Genomic DNA, 19,605 nt, shown 5'->3' with positions numbered 1-19,605 from the left:
AATGGGAGTCCCCGCTGATTGTCGACGCCTCTGTCTCCAGGCTGTCTAAACAGGTGGTGTTGCCAGTCCCGGGATCTACCTCGTTGAAGGACCCGGCAGATCGCACGGTGGATGCTACGCTAAAACCCATGTACACGACCTCCGGGGCTATATTACGGCCAACTATAGCATGTGCTTGGATTGCTAAAGCTATTGCCAGGTGGTCAATCACTCTGCAGGAGGAATTGACTACGATGGATAAAGGTGACGTTGATTTATTTTTACGCCATATTCAGGATTCTGCAGGATTCCTGGTAGATTTCATGAAGGACCTGGGTTCCATAGCTGCGGGGATCTCCAACATGTCAGTCTCTGCTTGCAGGGGTCTCTGGCTGCGCCAGTGGTCTGTGGACGCGGAATCCAGGAAGAGTGTGGAGGGCCTACCATATACAGGTCAGGCTCTCTTTGGGGAGGCGCTGGATGCGTGGATTGCCACGGCTACCGCGGGTAAGTCTACCTTTCGCCCCTCAGCTGCACCGGCTACGAAGAAGCCTTTCTCTATCGTCCTAAGTGGATGCTGGGGTTCCTGAAAGGACCATGGGGAATAGCGGCTCCGCAGGAGACAGGGCACAAAAAAGTAAAGCTTTACTAGGTCAGGTGGTGTGCACTGGCTCCTCCCCCCATGACCCCCCTCCAGACTCCAGTTAGATTTTGTGCCCGAACGAGAAGGGTGCAATCTAGGTGGCTCTCCTAAAGAGCTGCTTAGAGAAAGTTTAGTTTAGGTTTTTTTTTTCTTTACAGTGAGTCCTGCTGGCAACAGGATCACTGCAACGTGGGACTTAGGGGGAAAGTAGTAAACTCACCTGCATGCAGAGTGGATTTGCTGCTTGGCTACTGGACACCATTAGCTCCAGAGGGATCGAACACAGGCCCAGCCGTGGAGTCCGGTCCCGGAGCCGCGCCGCCGACCCCCTTGCAGATGCTGAAGCGTGAAGAGGTCCGGAAACGGGCGGCTGAAGACTCCTCAGTCTTCATAAGGTAGCGCACAGCACTGCAGCTGTGCGCCATTTTCCTCTCAGCACACTTCACTGGGCAGTCACTGAGGGTGCAGAGCGCTGGGGGGGGGCGCTCTGAGAGGCAAATATAAACCTTATACAAGGCTAAAAATACCTCACATATAGCCCATAGGGGCTATATGGAGATATTTAACCCCTGCCTGACTGGAAAAATAGCGGGAGAAGAACCCGCCGAAAAAGGGGCGGGGCCTATCTCCTCAGCACACGGCGCCATTTTCTGTCACAGCTCCGCTGGTCAGAACGGCTCCCAGGTCTCTCCCCTGCACTGCACTACAGAAACAGGGTAAAACAGAGAGGGGGGGCACATTAATGGCTATATATATATATATTAAAGCAGCTATAAGGGAGCACTTAATATAAGGATATCCCTTGTATATATAGCGCTTTGTGGTGTGTGCTGGCAGACTCTCCCTCTGTCTCCCCAAAAGGGCTAGTGGGTCCTGTCTTCATTAGAGCATTCCCTGTGAGTTTGCGGTGTGTGTCGGTACGTGGTGTCGACATGTATGAGGACGATATTGGTGTGGAGGCGGAGCAATTGCCAAATATGCAGATGTCACCCCCCAGGGGGTCGACACCAGAATGGATGCCTTTATTTGTGGAATTACGTGATGGTTTATCTTCCCTTAAACAGTCAGTTGAGGACATGAGGCGGCCGGACAATCAATTAATGCCTGTCCAGGCGCCTCAAACACCGTCAGGGGCTGTAAAACGCCCTTTGCCTCAGTCGGTCGACACAGACCCAGACACGGGCACTGATTCCAGTGACGACGGTAGAAATTCAAACGTATTTTCCAGTAGGGCCACACGTTATATGATTTTGGCAATGAAGGAGACGTTACATTTAGCTGATACTACAGATACCGTAAAACAGGGTATTATGTATGGTGTGAAAAAACTACAAACAGTTTTTCCTGAATCAGAAGAATTAAATGACGTGTGTGATGAAGCGTGGGTTGCTCCTGATAAAAAGTTGATAATTTCAAAAAAGTTATTGGCATTATACCCTTTCCCGCCAGAGGTTAGGGCGCGCTGGGAAACACCCCCTAAGGTGGACAAGGCGCTCACACGCTTATCCAAACAAGTGGCGTTACCCTCTCCTGAGACGGCCGCACTTAAGGATCCATCAGATAGAAAGATGGAAGTTATTCAAAAGAATATATACACACATGCAGGTGTTATACTACGACCAGCTATAGCAACTGCCTGGATGTGCAGTGCTGGAGTAGTTTGGTCAGAATCCCTGATTGAAAATATTGATACCCTAGATAGGGACAATGTTTTACTGTCGTTAGAACAAATAAAGGATGCATTTATCTATATGCGTGATGCACAGAGGGATATTTGCACACTGGCATCTCGGGTGAGTGCTATGTCCATTTCAGCCAGAAGAGCCTTATGGACACGACAGTGGACAGGCGATGCGGATTCAAAACGTCACATGGAGGTTTTGCCGTATAAAGGGGAGGAGTTATTTGGAGTTGGTCTATCAGACTTGGTGGCCACGGCTACTGCCGGGAAATCCACTTTTTTACCTCAAGTCACTCCCCAACAGAGAAAGGCACCGACCTTTCAACCGCAGCCTTTTCGCTCCTACAAAAATAAGAGAGCAAAGGGCTTGTCGTACCTGCCACGAGGCAGAGGAAGAGGGAAGAGACACCAACAGGCAGCTCCTTCCCAGGAACAGAAGCCCTCCCCGGCTCCTGCAAAAACCTCAGCATGACGCTGGGGCCTCTCAAGCGGACTCGGGGACAGTGGGGGGCCGTCTCAAAAATTACAGCGCGCAGTGGGCTCACTCGCAGGTAGACCCCTGGATCCTGCAGATAATATCTCAGGGGTACAGGTTGGAATTAGAGACGGATCCTCCTCATCGTTTCCTGAAGTCTGCCTTACCAACCGTCTCTTCCGAAAGGGAGAGGGTGTTGGAAGCCATTCACAAGCTGTACGCTCAGCAGGTGATAGTCAAAGTACCCCTATTACAACAAGGAAAGGGGTATTATTCCACTCTATTTGTGGTACCGAAGCCGGATGGCTCGGTAAGGCCTATTCTAAATCTGAAGTCCTTGAACCTCTACATAAAAAAGTTCAAGTTCAAGATGGAGTCACTCAGAGCAGTGATAGCGAACCTGGAAGAAGGGGACTTTATGGTATCCTTGGACATCAAGGATGCGTATCTACACGTTCCGATTTACCCCGCACACCAGGGGTACCTCAGGTTCATTGTTCAAAACTGTCACTATCAGTTTCAGACGCTGCCGTTCGGATTGTCCACGGCGCCTCGGGTCTTTACCAAGGTAATGGCCGAGATGATGATTCTTCTTCGAAGAAAAGGCGTATTAGTTATCCCATACTTGGACGATCTCCTAATAAGGGCAAGGTCCAGAGAACAGCTGGAGACAGCTTTAGCACTATCTCAAGAGGTGCTAAGACAACACGGGTGGATTCTGAATATTCCAAAATCCCATTTAATCCCGACAACTCGTCTGCTGTTCCTAGGAATGATTCTGGACACGGTTCAGAAAAAGGTTTTCCTTCCAGAGGAAAAAGCCAAGGAGTTATCCGATCTGGTCAGGAACCTCCTAAAACCAGGAAAAGTGTCAGTACATCAATGCACAAGAGTCCTGGGAAAAATGGTGGCTTCTTACGAAGCAATTCCATTCGGCAGATTCCATGCAAGAATATTCCAAAGGGATCTGTTGGACAAATGGTCAGGGTCGCATCTGCAGATGCACCTGCGAATAACCCTGTCACCAAAGACAAGGGTGTCACTTCTGTGGTGGTTGCAGAAGGCTCACCTATTAGAAGGCCGCAGATTCGGCATTCAGGATTGGATCCTGGTGACCACGGACGCCAGCCTGAGAGGCTGGGGAGCAGTCACACAAGGAAGAAACTTCCAGGGAGTATGGACGAGTCTGGAAAAGTCTCTTCACATAAACATTCTGGAACTAAGAGCAATCTACAATGCTCTAAGCCAGGCGGAACTTCTCCTGCAAGGAAAGCCGGTGTTGATTCAGTCGGACAACATCACGGCGGTCGCCCATGTAAACAGGCAGGGCGGCACAAGAAGCAGGAGTGCAATGGCAGAAGCTGCCAAGATTCTTCGCTGGGCGGAGAATCACGTGATAGCACTGTCAGCAGTGTTCATCCCGGGCGTGGACAACTGGGAAGCAGACTTCCTCAGCAGACACGATCTTCATCCGGGAGAGTGGGGTCTACATCCAGAAGTCTTCAACATGTTAATAGACCGTTGGGAAAGACCAATTGTAGACATGATGGCGTCTCGCCTCAACAAGAAACTGGACAAATATTGCGCCAGGTCAAGAGATCCACAGGCAATAGCTGTGGACGCACTGGTAACTCCTTGGGTGTACCAGTCAGTGTATGTGTTTCCTCCTCTGCCGCTCATACCAAAGGTATTGAAGATCATACGGCAAAGAAGAGTAAGCACAATACTAGTGGTTCCGGATTGGCCGAGAAGGACTTGGTATCCGGAACTTCAAGAGATGCTCACGGACGAACCGTGGCCTCTACCTCTGAGAAGGGACCTGCTACAGCAGGGTCCCTGTCTTTTTCAAGACTTACCGCGGCTGCGTTTGACGGCATGGCGGTTGAACGCCAGATCCTAAAAGGGAAAGGCATTCCAGAAGAAGTCATTCCTACCTTGATTAAGGCACGGAAGGAAGTCACCGTGAAACATTATCACCGCATTTGGCGAAAATATGTAGCGTGGTGCGAGGATCGGAAGGTTCCGACGGAGGAATTCCAACTGGGTCGTTTCCTACATTTCCTGCAATCAGGATTATCTATGGGTCTCAAATTGGGATCCATTAAGGTTCAAATTTCGGCCCTGTCAATATTCTTCCAAAAAGAATTGGCCTCTGTCCCTGAGGTCCAGACTTTTGTCAAGGGAGTACTGCATATACAGCCTCCTGTGGTGCCTCCGGTGGCACCGTGGGATCTAAATGTAGTTTTAGATTTCCTCAAATCCCATTGGTTTGAACCATTGAAAAAGGTGGATTTGAAATATCTCACATTGAAAGTGACTATGTTACTAGCCCTGGCCTCTGCCAGGAGAGTATCTGAATTGGCGGCTTTATCTTATAAAAGTCCTTATCTAATCTTACATTCGGATAGGGCAGAACTGCGGACTCGTCCGCATTTTCTCCCTAAAGTGGTATCAGCATTTCATCTGAACCAACCTATTGTGGTGCCTGCGGCCACTAGCGACTTGGAGGACTCCAAGTTGTTGGACGTTGTCAGAGCCTTAAAAATATACATTGCAAGGACGGCTGGAGTCAGAAAATCTGACTCGCTGTTTATATTGTATGCACCCAACAAGTTGGGCGCACCTGCTTCTAAGCAGTCGATTGCTCGTTGGATTTGTAACACAATTCAACTTGCACATTCTGTGGCAGGCCTGCCACAGCCTAAAACTGTAAAAGCCCACTCCACAAGGAAGGTGGGCTCATCTTGGGCGGCTGCCCGAGGGGTCTCGGCATTACAACTCTGCCGAGCAGCTACGTGGTCGGGGGAGAACACGTTTGTAAAATTTTACAAATTTGATACCCTGGCAAAGGAGGACCTGGAGTTCTCTCATTCGGTGCTGCAGAGTCATCCGCACTCTCCCGCCCGTTTGGGAGCTTTGGTATAATCCCCATGGTCCTTTCAGGAACCCCAGCATCCACTTAGGACGATAGAGAAAATAAGAATTTACTTACCGATAATTCTATTTCTCGGAGTCCGTAGTGGATGCTGGGCGCCCATCCCAAGTGCGGATTATCTGCAATACTTGTACATAGTTATTGTTAACTAATTCGGGTTATTGTTAAGGAGCCATCTTTAAGAGGCCCTTTCTGTTGTCATACTGTTAACTGGGTTTAGATCACAAGTTGTACGGTGTGATTGGTGTGGCTGGTATGAGTCTTACCCGGGATTCAAAATGCCTCCCTTATTGTGTATGCTCGTCCGGGCACAGTATCTAACTGGAGTCTGGAGGGGGGTCATGGGGGGAGGAGCCAGTGCACACCACCTGACCTAGTAAAGCTTTACTTTTTTGTGCCCTGTCTCCTGCGGAGCCGCTATTCCCCATGGTCCTTTCAGGAACCCCAGCATCCACTACGGACTCCGAGAAATAGAATTATCGGTAAGTAAATTCTTATTTTTACACCAGCCACGTCAGTCCTTTCGGCCCGCGAGGTCTAGAAAGAACAAGTCTTCGAACACCTTCTTCAGAGGTGGTCGTGCCAAGGGAAAGAATCCTGCTTCCACAGATTCCCAAGCCCAGAAGCCCGCTTCTGATACCCCTAAGTCCTCTGCATGACGGACAGCTAGGCCTGGAGGAAGGTCAGGTGGGGGCGAGACTCCGGCAGTTCAGCCACGTCTGGGTGTCGTCTGGTCTGGACCCCTGGGTCCTGGATATAGTGTCCAGGGGGTACAGACTGGAGTTTCAAGATCCCCCACCTCACCGTTTCTTCAAGTCAGGGTTGCCGGCTCTGCTGGCAGACAGAACAATTCTTCTGGAGGCCATCAGAAAATGAGTAGTGGCAGAGGTCATTGTTCCAGTTCCACCTCAGCAGTGGAACAAGGGTTATTATTCGAACCTTTTTGTGGTACCAAAACCGGATGCTTCGGTACGGCCTATTCTGAATTTAAAGTCTTTGAACCCTTATCTCAGGGAGTTCAAATTCAAGATGGAATCTCTGAGAGCTGTCATCTCAGGACTAACAGAAGGGGAGTTCCTGGTGTCGCTGGACATCGAGGATGCTTACCTCCACATTCCCATTTGGTCGTCGCATCAGGCTTACCTCAGGTTTGCACTGTTGGACGATCACTATCAATTCCAGGCGCTGCCGTTTGGCCTCTCCACAGCACCAAGGATCTTCACCAAGGTGATAATGGAGAGGATGGTTCTACTCCGCCAACAGGGGGTGAACATAATTCCATATCTGGACGACCTCCTGATCAAGTCGTCGTCCAGGGAGAGCTTGTTGCGATCCATCACGCTCACGACACAGCTGCTCAGGAAGCACGGTTGGATCCTGAACCTTCCAAAGTCTCATCTGGAGCCGACAAGGAGGCTGTCTTTCCTGGGAATGATCCTCGACCCGGAAGTGCAGAGGGTATTTCTCCCGGTGGAGAAAGCATTGGTGATTCGAACAGTGGTCTGGGATGTCTTAAAGCCTACCCGGTTATCGGTTCATCAATGCATCCGCCTTCTGGGGAAGATGGTTGCCTCCTACAAGGCTTTGCAGTACGGCAGGTTTCATGCTCGACCTTTTCAGCTGGGCCTATTGGACCAGTGGTTGGGCTCTCTCCTACACATGCACAAGAGGATACGCCTGTCTCCAAAAGCCAGGATTTCACTCCTCTGGTGGTTAAAACTTCCGCACCTTCTGGAAGGCCGAAGGTTCGGAATACAGGACTGGATCTTTTTTAACCACAGATGCAAGTCTAAGAGGTTGGGGAGACTTCGCTCTGGGGGAAACCTTTCAGGGAAGATGGTCGAATCAGGAATCCCCTCTCCCAATAAACATCCTGGAGCTAAGGGCCGTGTACAATGCCCTTCTGCAAGCGGCACACCTTCTACAGGATCGGGCTGTTCAGGTGCAGTCGGACAACGTGACCACGGTGGCCTACATAAACCGACAAGGCGGAACGAAGAGCAGGGCTGTCATGTCAGAGGTGACAAAAATCCTGCTCTGGGCAGAAAGACATGCGGTGGCGATGTCTGCGATCTTCATTCCGGGAGTAGACAACTGGGAAGCAGACTTCCTCAGCCGCCACGATCTTCATCCGGGAGAGTGGGGCCTCCACCCGTAGGTGTTCGATGAGGTAACCGGTTGGTGGGGGGTTCCTCACATAGACATGATGGCCTCCCACCTCAACAAGAAGCTGGGGAGGTACTGTTCAAGGTCGAGAGACCCGCAGACAGTGGCGGTGGACGTGCTGGTAACACCGTGGGTGTTCACGTCAGTGTATGTGTTCCCTCCACTTCCTCTGATACCAAAGGTTCTTCAGCTGGTAAGAAAAACAAAGGTTCTGACAATCCTCATTGCTCCGGACTGGCCAAGGAGGGCTTGGTACGCGGACCTGCTGGATATTCTACTGGAGGATCCAAGGCCCTTACCTCTTCGGAAGGATCTGCTACTGCAGGGGCCGTTCGCTTATCAAGACTTTTCCATGGCTACATTTGACAGCATGGCGTTTGAACTAGAGATGAGCGGGTTCGGTTTCTCTGAATCCGAACCCGCCCGAACTTCATGGTTTTTTTCACGGGTCCGAGCAGACTCGGATCCTCCCGCCTTGCTCGGTTAACCCGAGCGCGCCCGAACGTCATCATGACGCTGTCGGATTCTCGCGAGACTCGGATTCTATATAAGGAGCCGCGCGTCGCCGCCATTTTCACACGTGCATTGAGATTGATAGTGAGAGGACGTGGCTGGCGTCCTCTCCATTTAGATTATAAGAGAGAGAGATTTACTGGAGCTTAGGACTAGGAGGAGTACTGTAGAAGTGTAGAGAGTGCAGAGAGTTTACTAGTGAGTGACCACCAGACAGTGCAGTTTATTTAATATATCCGTTCTCTGCCTGAAAAAAGCGATACACACAGTGACTCAGTCACATACCATATCTGTGTGCACTGCTCAGGCTCAGCCCAGTGTGCTGCATCATCTATATATATATTATATATCTGTCTGACTGCTCAGCTCACACAGCTTATAATTGTGGGGGAGACTGGGGAGCACTGCAGTGCCAGTTATAGGTTATAGCAGGAGCCAGGAGTACATAATATTATATAGTGAGTGACCACCAGACAGTGCAGTTTATTTATATATCCGTTCTCTGCCTGAAAAAAGCGATACACACAGTGACTCAGTCACATACCATATCTGTGTGCACTGCTCAGGCTCAGCCCAGTGTGCTGCATCATCTATATATATTATATATCTGTCTGACTGCTCAGCTCACACAGCTTATAATTGTGGGGGAGACTGGGGAGCACTGCAGTGCCAGTTATAGGTTATAGCAGGAGCCAGGAGTACATAATATTATATTAAAATTAAACAGTGCACACTTTTGCTGCAGGAGTGCCACTGCCAGTGTGACTGACCAGTGACCTGACCACACTGACCACCAGTATAGTTAGTAGTATACTTATATTGTGATTGCCTGAAAAAGTTAAACACTCGTCGTGTGACTTCACTTGTGTGTTGTTGTTTTTTTTATTCTATAAAAATAAAACTCATTCTGCTGACAGACAGTGTCCAGCAGGTCCGTCATTATATAATATATAATATATACCTGTCCGGCTGCAGTAGTGATATATATATATATTTTTTATATCATTTATCATCCAGTCGCAGCAGACACAGTACGGTAGTTCACGGCTGTGGCTACCTCTGTGTCTGCACTCGGCAGGCAGTCCGTCCATAATTGTATACCACCTAACCGTGGTTTTTTTTTCTTCTTTATACATACATACTACTACGACATCTCTTTATCAACCAGTCTATATTAGCAGCAGACACAGTACAGTACGGTAGTTCACGGCTGTGGCTACCTCTGTGTCTGCACTCGGCAGGCAGTCCGTCCATAATTGTATACCACCTAACCTTTTTCTTTGCATCATGTGCTGATTGGGGAGGGTTTTTTGGAAGGGACATCCTGCGTGACACTGCAGTGCCACTCCTAAATGGGCCCGGTGTTTGTGTCGGCCACTAGGGTCGCTAATCTTACTCACACAGTCAGCTACCTCATTGCGCCTCTTTTTTTTCTTTGCGTCATGTGCTGTTTGGGGAGGGTTTTTTGGAAGGGACATCCTGCGTGACACTGCAGTGCCACTCCTAGATGGGCCCGGTGTTTGTGTCGGCCACTAGGGTCGCTAATCTTACTCACACAGCTACCTCATTGCGCCTCTTTTTTTCTTTGCGTCATGTGCTGTTTGGGGAGGGTTTTTTGGAAGGGACATCCTGCGTGACACTGCAGTGCCACTCCTAGATGGGCCCGGTGTTTGTGTCGGCCACTAGGGTCGCTAATCTTACTCACACAGCTACCTCATTGCGCCTCTTTTTTTCTTTGCGTCATGTGCTGTTTGGGGAGGGTTTTTTGGAAGGGACATCCTGCATGACACTGCAGTGCCACTCCTAGATGGGCCCGGTGTTTGTGTCGGCCACTAGGGTCGCTTATCTTACTCACACAGCGACCTCGGTGCAAATTTTAGGACTAAAAATAATATTGTGAGGTGTGAGGTATTCAGAATAGACTGAAAATGAGTGTAAATTATGGTTTTTGAGGTTAATAATACTTTGGGATCAAAATGACCCCCAAATTCTATGATTTAAGCTGTTTTTTAGTGTTTTTTGAAAAAAACACCCGAATCCAAAACACACCCGAATCCGACAAAAAAAATTCGGTGAGGTTTTGCCAAAACGCGTTCGAACCCAAAACACGGCCGCGGAACCGAACCCAAAACCAAAACACAAAACCCGAAAAATTTCAGGCGCTCATCTCTAGTTTGAACACCAGATCTTAGCTCGGAAGGGTATCCCGAGTGAGGTCATTCCTACCCTGATACAGGCTAGGAAGGGGGTAACGTCTAAACCAGAGGTTCTCAAACTCGGTCATCGGGGGCCCACACAGTGCATGTTTTGCAGGTCTCCTCACAGAATCGCAAGTGAAATAATTAGCTCCACCTGTGGACCTTTTAAAATGTGTCAGTGCGTAATTAATACACCTATGCACCTGCTGGGTTACCTGCAAAACATGCACTGTGTGGGCTCCCGAGGACCGAGTTTGAGAACCTCTGCTCTAAACATTTACCATCACATTTGGAAAAAATGTTTCTTGGTGAGAGTCCAAAAAGTTTCCTGCGGTAGAGTTTCAACTTGGACGTTTTCTTTTTCCTGCAAGCAGGGGTGGATATGGGACTGAGATTGGGCTCCATCAAGGTCAAGATCTCTGCTTTGTCCATCTTCTTCCAAAAACAACTGGCTGTCCTCCCTGAGGTTCAGACCTTTTTGAAAGGGGTTCTGCACATCCAGCCTCCCTTTGTGGCGCCAACGGCTCCCTGGGATTAAGATGTGGTGTTGCAGGTCCTGCAATCAGCTTGGTTTGAGCATCTACTGGAGGCTGACATCAAGTTTCTCGCGTGGAAGGTGGTCACTTTGTTGGCCTCGGCTTCTGCCCGACGTGCGTCGGGATTGGGGGCTTTGTCTTGTAAAAGCCCTTATCTGATCTTCCATGACGACTGGGCGGAACTTAGGACTCGTCCACAGTTTCTGCCTAAGGTGGTATCTGCTTTCCATATCAACCAACCTATTGTGGTGCTAGTGGCTACAGACTCCTCAATTGCATCGAACGCCTTGGATGTAGTGAGGACTTTGAAGATTTATGTGCAGAGGACGGCTCGTCATCGGAAAAGTGACTCTCTGTTTGTCCTCTATGACCCCAAGAAAATTGGGTGTCCTGCTTCTAAGCAGTCGATTTCACGCTGGATCAGGTTCACTATCCAGCATGCTTATTCCATGGCAGGATTGCCATGTCAAAGATCTGTGAAGGCCCACTCTACTTGTAAAGTGGGCTCTTCCTTGGCGGCTGCCTGGGGTGTCTCGGCTGTACAACTTTGCAGAGCTGCTACTTGGTCTGGATCAAACACGTTTGCCAAGTTTTACAAGTTCGATACTTTGGCCTCTGATGACCTCAAGTTTGGTCAAGCAGTCTTGCAGGAGCCTCCACGCTCTCCCTCCCGTACTGGGAGCTTTGGTACATCCACATGGTACTAATATGGACCCCAGCATCCTCTAGGACATAAGAGAAAATAGGATTTTTATTACCTACCAGTAAATCCTTTTCTCATAGTCCGTAGAGGATGCTGGGTGCCCGCCCAGCGCTGCGTTTTCCTGTATTGGTTTTATAGTTCAGTACTTCCTGGTTCCTAGGTAAGTTCTGCATTATTTACTTTTTCAGCTGTTGCCGAGTGGTTCCGGCATGTTAGCCTTTTTTGCATGTTGTGTGAGCTGGTATGAATCTCGCCACTATCTGTAATTCCTTCTCTCGAAGTATGTCATCTCCTCGGGCACTGTTTCTAGACTGAGTCTGGTAGGAGGGGCATAGAGGGAGGAGCCAGCCCACACTATTAAACTCTTAAAGTGCCAGTGGCTCCTGGTGGACCAGTCTATACCCCATGGTACTAATATGGACCCCAGCATCCTCTACGGACTATGAGAAAAGTATTTACCGGTAGGTAATTAAAATCCTATTTTCCCTGTGTCTAACCATTCTGTTTCCCTATGTAATGCAGATTACTGTATGCCAGGTGTTCTGGTTGCAGCTACAGACTGCTAATAGCAGTGATAGCTGAAGTCTTTACAAAGACAGGTGGTAAATCATTCAGTCTGCATTGGTATGAGATAATGGCCCAAATGTATTAACCTTTAACAAGAGAAAGTGGAGGCTGATATAGGGGTAAATGTAAGAGTGCTTGGGCAATGGTTACTGACTGTTCCGACACCTACTGTGGTCTATTTTGACAGCATCATGGTGTCTATGCCCATACACCGCAACAGGGACAGAGCTGTTTCTGGCTGTGGCGGGTGCCGGCTCCGGAGTTCGCAAGGGATCTTGCGTGAGTAGCGAGATCCTGTGCATGTGCAGGGAGACACAGCGCATCAGCACTGAGCTGATGCGCTGTGTGCTCAGGGGAGCTATCGCTCCCATGCTTCGGCAGACGAGCTGTTAACACATCTTCTCAATGTCTCTTCCTGCATCACTTCGGTAATGTCGTTATGGAGGAGAAGCAGTATCAGTGCGCGTTATGTGCGCTATACCGCTTCTCCCCCATGTATGAAAGCAGCTGTGTTTGCAGGGTGACAGGGGCACTATGCCCTGTCCTTATCGGTGCTGCTGTGTAAAAGATAGGCCGATCCCAGAATTGACAGCTGCAGGTGGCGATGCCCATTCACCCCAGCAGGGCCAGAGCTGTCCCTGGCTGTGGTGGGTGCCAGCTCCTCTGCGCATGTACGGGATCTTACTACTCATGAGAGTTCCCACACAGGCAGGAGCCGGCAGCCGCCACAGCCAGGGACAGCTCTGACCCTGCTGTGGTGAATGGGTATCGCCACCTGCAGCTGTCTGAACGGTCAGCGATGGGGACGGGGAGGTGTGCTCAGGGGACATCGATGGAGGGTGGAGCGACTTCCACAGACAAGAAGTTAATACATCTTGTCGTTGTCCTTTCCTGCTTCACCTCGTTAATGAGGCGAAGCAGAAAGTGTTATATCGTACCACTATAATACATTTACCCTAATGTTACTGTATTTGATTCCAGCAGACTGAAGGAAACTTCCCTAACTGTCTCTTGCAGATCTGATCATATTGGTGATTGTGTCACTAGTTCTTGGCTATATAGACAGCCACAACAATTATACAAGCTCCCCTGTGAAATTTACCCTCTCTTTGCTCTCCATAATGCCGCTGTCCTACTACATTGGAATGGCAATTGCAAGGTAAGTGAGTCTATTCCAACAGGAGAGATCCCCAGGCATCAATACTGCCTTTGTTGGGGAGGGATGGAAAACCTTACTTATTGGGGGAAATGTAATATGGTCCGGGATTTTAAAGCGGCAATCATTTAGAAGGCAAAACCAGGTTGGCTTTGCCTTGTAAATGATTGCACATATTTTTAAAGTGTCAATCTCTGCTGAAATCCTGGACCTCTGTTAACTCTGTCTCTAATTACATTTCCCCCATTATGGTGTAAATATTTACGCAGTGATTGGAAGCATGGTAAGTTCTTATTTGAAACATTTTTAGGTACACTGACAGATATACATATCGCTTTGCTATAAAGTGTTTTGTTAAGTGGGTTTGTGTTTAAACTTATTTTAATCATTTAAAAAAAAATAAGTAGAGAGAAATAGATATAGCAAACGTTATCCCTGCGCCACTCCTAGGACTTCATTTCTCCAGCACACTGGCTCAGAACATCAGCGTGATGTACAAAATGCTGGTCAACATTCTTATCTTAATTCATATTTTTTTTTCCAGTCAGGACTATATCTATATCTTGTATATTTATGGGTGTCCTGCACTCACATCAATTAAATTACAACAGAGGGGTGCTCCCAGTGGATACCCACCATTGAAAGTGGGTCCACAAATATATATTTGTAGCTTCCAGTAGTATTGGAGGTACCAGGGATAGTAGAACAATATTACTCACAGAAGTGAAGCACACCACCCAGTGAATCCTGCAGGAGCCACGCTGGTCTGATCACCTGGCCTATGCCTTATATATGTAGAAACCGTAAGTACATGGAACCATGGGTTACCCTGCCAATTCAACAGCCAAGTGCCCCAAATTAAGTCTGCCACACCAGAATCTACATAAAGGTCAACAACCTATGTCTGTATCAGAAAATAGAGAAGTCAAACTAAAGCCATGTGTGGAACCACCGCATGCCTCAGATACCAGGAGCAGCGTGCGTTCCACTCGCCAGAAGCGGCAAACCTTCCAGGTGCCGCTGTTCACAAGGCACCTGACTACAATACAGCGTGATCTGCGTTCCAAGAGCAAGCTGCCTGGAACGAAGGGGGCACACCAGTATAAACAGAATGTTGCCTGGCAACAGTATAGTAAACAAAAAAACGGAGCTACCTCCCGCTATTAACATATGTATGTCCAAGTGAAACCATATTAAAATGAATAAAATATTAACAGGTAATGATGAACCAACTAGATGCCACTGGTGCTACTATAGCAAAGAAAATGGAATGGCGGTCATTAGGTCAACATGAGTTAGGTCGACATGCATTGTCGACGTGGCCATTAGGTCGACATGTACTAGGTCGACATGAGTTTAAAAAAAAATATTTTACCTTTTTCATACTTAATGATCCAAGTGGACTACAATTTGGAATGGTAACCAGTGCCGAGCGCAGCGAGCCATGCGAGGGGTCACGGTGCACTAATTGGGTTTCCCCCGTAAAAAGTTACTCATGTCAACTTTTTCCCATGTCGACTTAGCACATGTCGACCTAATGAACCACACCCAAACAAATGATGCCTACTTCACAAATAGTCACATATATTCCAGAAGAGTATTACAAGAACCCCAACAATAGAGAAGGGGGGGGGGGGGGGGGCTCGATACCAATATGTGTGCATGGGACCTGGGAGAGATAAACGAGGTACAGGTACAGTGCATCCGGAAAGTATTTGCAGCGCTTCACTTTTTCCACATTTTTGTTATGTTACAGCCTTTTTCCAGAATGGAATAAATTAATTTTTTCCCTCAATTCTACACACAATACCCCATAATGACAATGTGAAAAAAGATATATTTTTTTTGTTTTTTTGCAAATTTATTAAAAATAAAAACTAAGAAATCACATGTACATAGGTATTCACAGCTTTTGCCATGAAGCTCAAAATTGAGCTCAGGTGCATCCTGTTTCCACTGATCATCCTTGAGATGTTCCTACAGCTTAATTGGAGTCCACCTGTGGTAAATTCAGTTGATTGGACATGATTTGGAAAGGCACACACTTGTCTATATAAGGTCCCACACTTGACAGTGCATGTTTGAGCACAAACCAAGGGTGAAGTCAAAGGAATTGTCTGTAGACCACAGTGGCCTCCTTCATCCGTAAATGGAAGAAGTTCGGAACCACCAGGACTCTTCCTAGAGCTGGTCGACCGCCTAAACTGAGCGATCAGGGGAGTAGGGCCCTAGTCAGGGAGGTGACCAGGGGTCAAGACCCAGATGGTCACTCTGTCAGAGTTACAGCATTCCTCTGTGGAGAGAGGAGAACCTTCCAGAAGAACAACCATCTCTGCATCCATCCACCAATCAGGCCTGTATGGTAGAGTGCCAGACGGAAGCCACTTCTTAGTAAAAAGCACATGGCAGCCCACCTGGAGTTTGCCAAAATGCACCTGAAGAACACTCAGACCATGAGAGACAAAATTCTCTGGTCTGATGAAACAAAGATTGTACTCTGGCGTGAATGGCAGGCGTTATGTTTGGAGGAAACCAGGCACCGCTCATCACCAGGCCAATACCATGCCTACAGTGAAGCATGGTTGTGGTGTTTTTCAGCAACAGGAACTAGGAGACTAGTCAGAATAGAGGGAAAGATGAATGCAGCAATGTACAGAGACATCCTGGAAGAAAACCTGCTCCAGAGCGCTCTTGACCTCAGACTGGGGCGACTGTTCATCTTTCAGCAGGACAACGACCCTAAGCACACAGCCACGATATCATATGAGTGGCTTCAGGACAACTCTGTGAATGTCCTTGAGTGGCCCAGCCAGAGCCCAGACTTGAATCCAATTGAACATAGCTGGAGAGATCTGAAAATGGCTGTGCACTGACGCTTCCCATCCAACCTAATTGAGCTTGAGAGATGCTGCAAAGAGGAATGGGTGAAACTGCCCAAAGATAGGTGTACCAAGCTTGTTGTGTCATATTCAAAAAGACTTGAGGCTGTAACTGCTGCCAAAGGTGCATCAACAAAGTATTGAGCAAAGGCTCTGAATACTTATGTACATGTGATTTCTTAGTTTTTTTATTTTTAATAAATTTGCAAAACTCTCAAAATACTTTTTCACGTTGTCATTATGGGGTATGGTGTGTTGAATTTTGAGGGGAAAAATTAATTTATTCCATTTTGGAATAAGGCTGTAACATAACAAAATGTGGAAAAAGTAAAGTGCTGTGAATACTTTCCGGATGCACTGTACAATAGAATACAGACAATCTAGTATAAATTATAGATCTCAAACGTCGGGTGTAGTATGTTATGTCGGCGGTCGGGCTCCTGGCGGCCAGCAAACTGGCGCCGGAATCCCGACTGCTGGCATACCGGCAGCTGGGCAAGCACAAATGAGCCTCTTGCGGGTTTGGTGGCGCGCTACGCGCGCCACGCTTTCTGTTCTCCCTCCAGGGGGGTCGTGGACCCCCAAGAGGGAGAAAAGCTGTTGGTATGCTGGCGGTCGGAATTCCGGCGCCGGTATACTGGTCATCGGGAGCCCGGCCGCTGGCAAACTGAAGAACACCCCAAACGTCAAATATAATAAGATAGCATATAAAATAGCAGATGTATCTACATCTGTACATTTATAACATCAGGACTTAGGTTATCTCAATATAGAAAATTAGTAACCACTGAATAATCCATTAAATCAGATCAACATATATAAAAATGATACAAAATACACAAATCCATTATACCGAAAATTATCAATACCAATACGTATTATGTAATCTTAGGTACAAAACCATGAGTTTATAGTGAACAAAATGATCAGCGGCAGAAAACCGAAAAGACAGAAAAAACGGTCTCAAAGAAAGATTCTTTGTTTTGTACTCATTTAGTCCCTTTGGTGACACAGTATTTAAATGAGAAATCCAAAAGCTTTTGCGTTTCTTCAAAGCTAGTAATGGGTTCCCGCAATACCAGCTGGAGGGGACCAAATCGATGAGACCTGGTGTCCACTTTGAAGGTAGTGTCAAGCCGCAGGTTTATCCGTGACACCCGTTTGTAGAGCTGCTCTTATGGTCGTGCGGTGATTCGCCATGCTGACTCTGAAGCATCTTGAGCCAACATAATAAAGCCCACAGGGGCATGGTAACAAGTAAATCACATAATCTAGATTGCAGTGTAAGTGATACTTGATTTTTCTCTGACGTCCTAGTGGATGCTGGGAACTCCGAAAGGACCATGGGGAATAGCGGGCTCCGAAGGAGGCTGGGCACTCTAGAAAGATTTATGACTACCTGGTGTGCACTGGCTCCTCCCACTATGACCCTCCTCCAAGCCTCAGTTAGATCTTGTGCCCGGCCGAGGTTGGATGCACACTAGGGGCTCTCCTGAGCCCTTAGAAATAAAGTATAGATTTAGGTTTTTTATTTTCAGTGAGACCTGCTGGCAACAGGCTCACTGCAGCGAGGGACTAAGGGGAGAAGAAGCGAACTCGCCTGCTTGCAGCCGGATTGGGCTTCTTAGGCTACTGGACACCATTAGCTCCAGAGGGATCGACCGCAGGCCCAGTCCTTGGTGTTCGGTCCCGGAGCCGCGCCGCCGTCCCCCTTACAGAGCCAGAAGCAAGAAGAGGTCCGGAAAAGCGGCGGCAGAAGACATCAGTCTTCACCAAGGTAGCGCACAGCACTGCAGCTGTGCGCCATTGCTCCTCATACACACTTCACACTCCGGTCACTGAGGGTGCAGGGCGCTTGGGGGGGGGCGCCCTGAGCAGCAATAAAAACACCTTGGCTGGCAAAAATACCACAATATATAGCCCCAGAGGCTATATATGTGGTAAATACCCCTGCCAGAATCCAGAAAAAAGCGAGAGAATAGGCCGCGGAAAAGGGGCGGAGCTATCTCCCTCAGACACACTGGCGCCATTTTCTCTTCACAGTGCAGCTGGAAGAAAGCTCCCCAGGCTCTCCCCTGTAGTTTTCAGGCTCAAAGGGTTAAAAAGAGAGGGGGGGGCACTAAATTTAGGCGCAATATTGTATATACAAGCAGCTATGGGGGAAAATTCACTCAGTTATAGTGTTAATCCCCACATTATATAGCGCTCTGGTGTGTGCTGGCATACTCTCTCTCTGTCTCCCCAAAGGGCTTTATGGGGTCCTGTCCTCAGTCAGAGCATTCCCTGTGTGTGTGCGGTGTGTCGGTACGGCTGTTTCGACATGTTTGAGGAGGAGGCTTATATAGTGACTGAGCAGATGCCGATAAATGTGATGTCGCCCCCTGTGGGGCCGACATCAGAGTGGATGGTTAGGTGAAAGGTATTAACCGACAGTGTCAACTCCTTACATAAAAGGGTGGATGACGTAACAGCTGTGGGACAGCCGGCTTCTCAGCCCGCGCCTGCCCAGGCGTCTCAAAGGCCATCAGGGGCTCAAAAACGCCCGCTCATTCAGATGGCAGACATAGATGTCGACACGGAGTCTGCCTCCAGTGTCGACAAGGTTGAGACATATACACAATCCACTAGGAACATCCGTGACTTGATCCCGGCAATAAAAAATGTTACACATTTCTGACATTAACCTCTAAAAATGGGTTTTTATGTTTGGGGAGAAAAAGCAGGCAGTGTTTTGTTCCCCCATCAGTTGAATGAATGAATGAAGTGTGTGAAAAGCGTGGGTTCCCGCTGATAAGAAACTGGTAATTTCTAAAAAGTTACTGATGGCGTACCTTTTCCCGCCAGAGGATAAGTTACGCTGGGAGATCTCCCCTAGGGTGGATAAGGCGCTCACACGGTTGTCAAAATAGGTGGCACTGCCGTTTTAGGAACGGCCACTTTGAAGGTACCTGTTGATAAAAAACAGGAGGCTATCCTGAAGTCTGTATTTACACACTCAGGTACTAGACTGAAACCTGCAGAGCGTGCTGCTGCAGCGTGGTCGGTGACCCTGTCAAACATACTAGTTTGCTAACATGACAACATATTAAAGACGTCGTCTTATGTATGAGGGATACACAGAGGGATATTTTGCCGGCTGGCATCCAAAATGAATGTAATGTCCATTCTGTCAGG

The 19,605-nt window shown here is 48.1% G+C and overlaps 1 protein-coding gene across 2 annotated transcripts in view; it reads left to right on the top strand.

Moving 5' to 3' along the window:
* The window catches only part of LOC134932375 (uncharacterized), a 287,377-nt gene that overhangs the window by 152,085 nt on the left and 115,687 nt on the right, over positions 1-19,605 (top strand). For both annotated transcript variants that reach the window (XM_063926742.1, XM_063926741.1), the window contains one exon: positions 13,414-13,555. In XM_063926742.1, the coding sequence (XP_063782812.1) occupies positions 13,414-13,555 (142 nt within the window). The remainder of the gene's footprint in view (positions 1-13,413; positions 13,556-19,605) is intronic.

This window comes from Pseudophryne corroboree, chromosome 6, assembly GCF_028390025.1.
Source record: "Pseudophryne corroboree isolate aPseCor3 chromosome 6, aPseCor3.hap2, whole genome shotgun sequence".
Classification (NCBI taxonomy): Eukaryota; Metazoa; Chordata; class Amphibia; order Anura; family Myobatrachidae; genus Pseudophryne; species Pseudophryne corroboree.
Note: the sequence above shows the minus strand (reverse complement) of the source record. Positions and strands in the feature narration are given on the sequence as shown.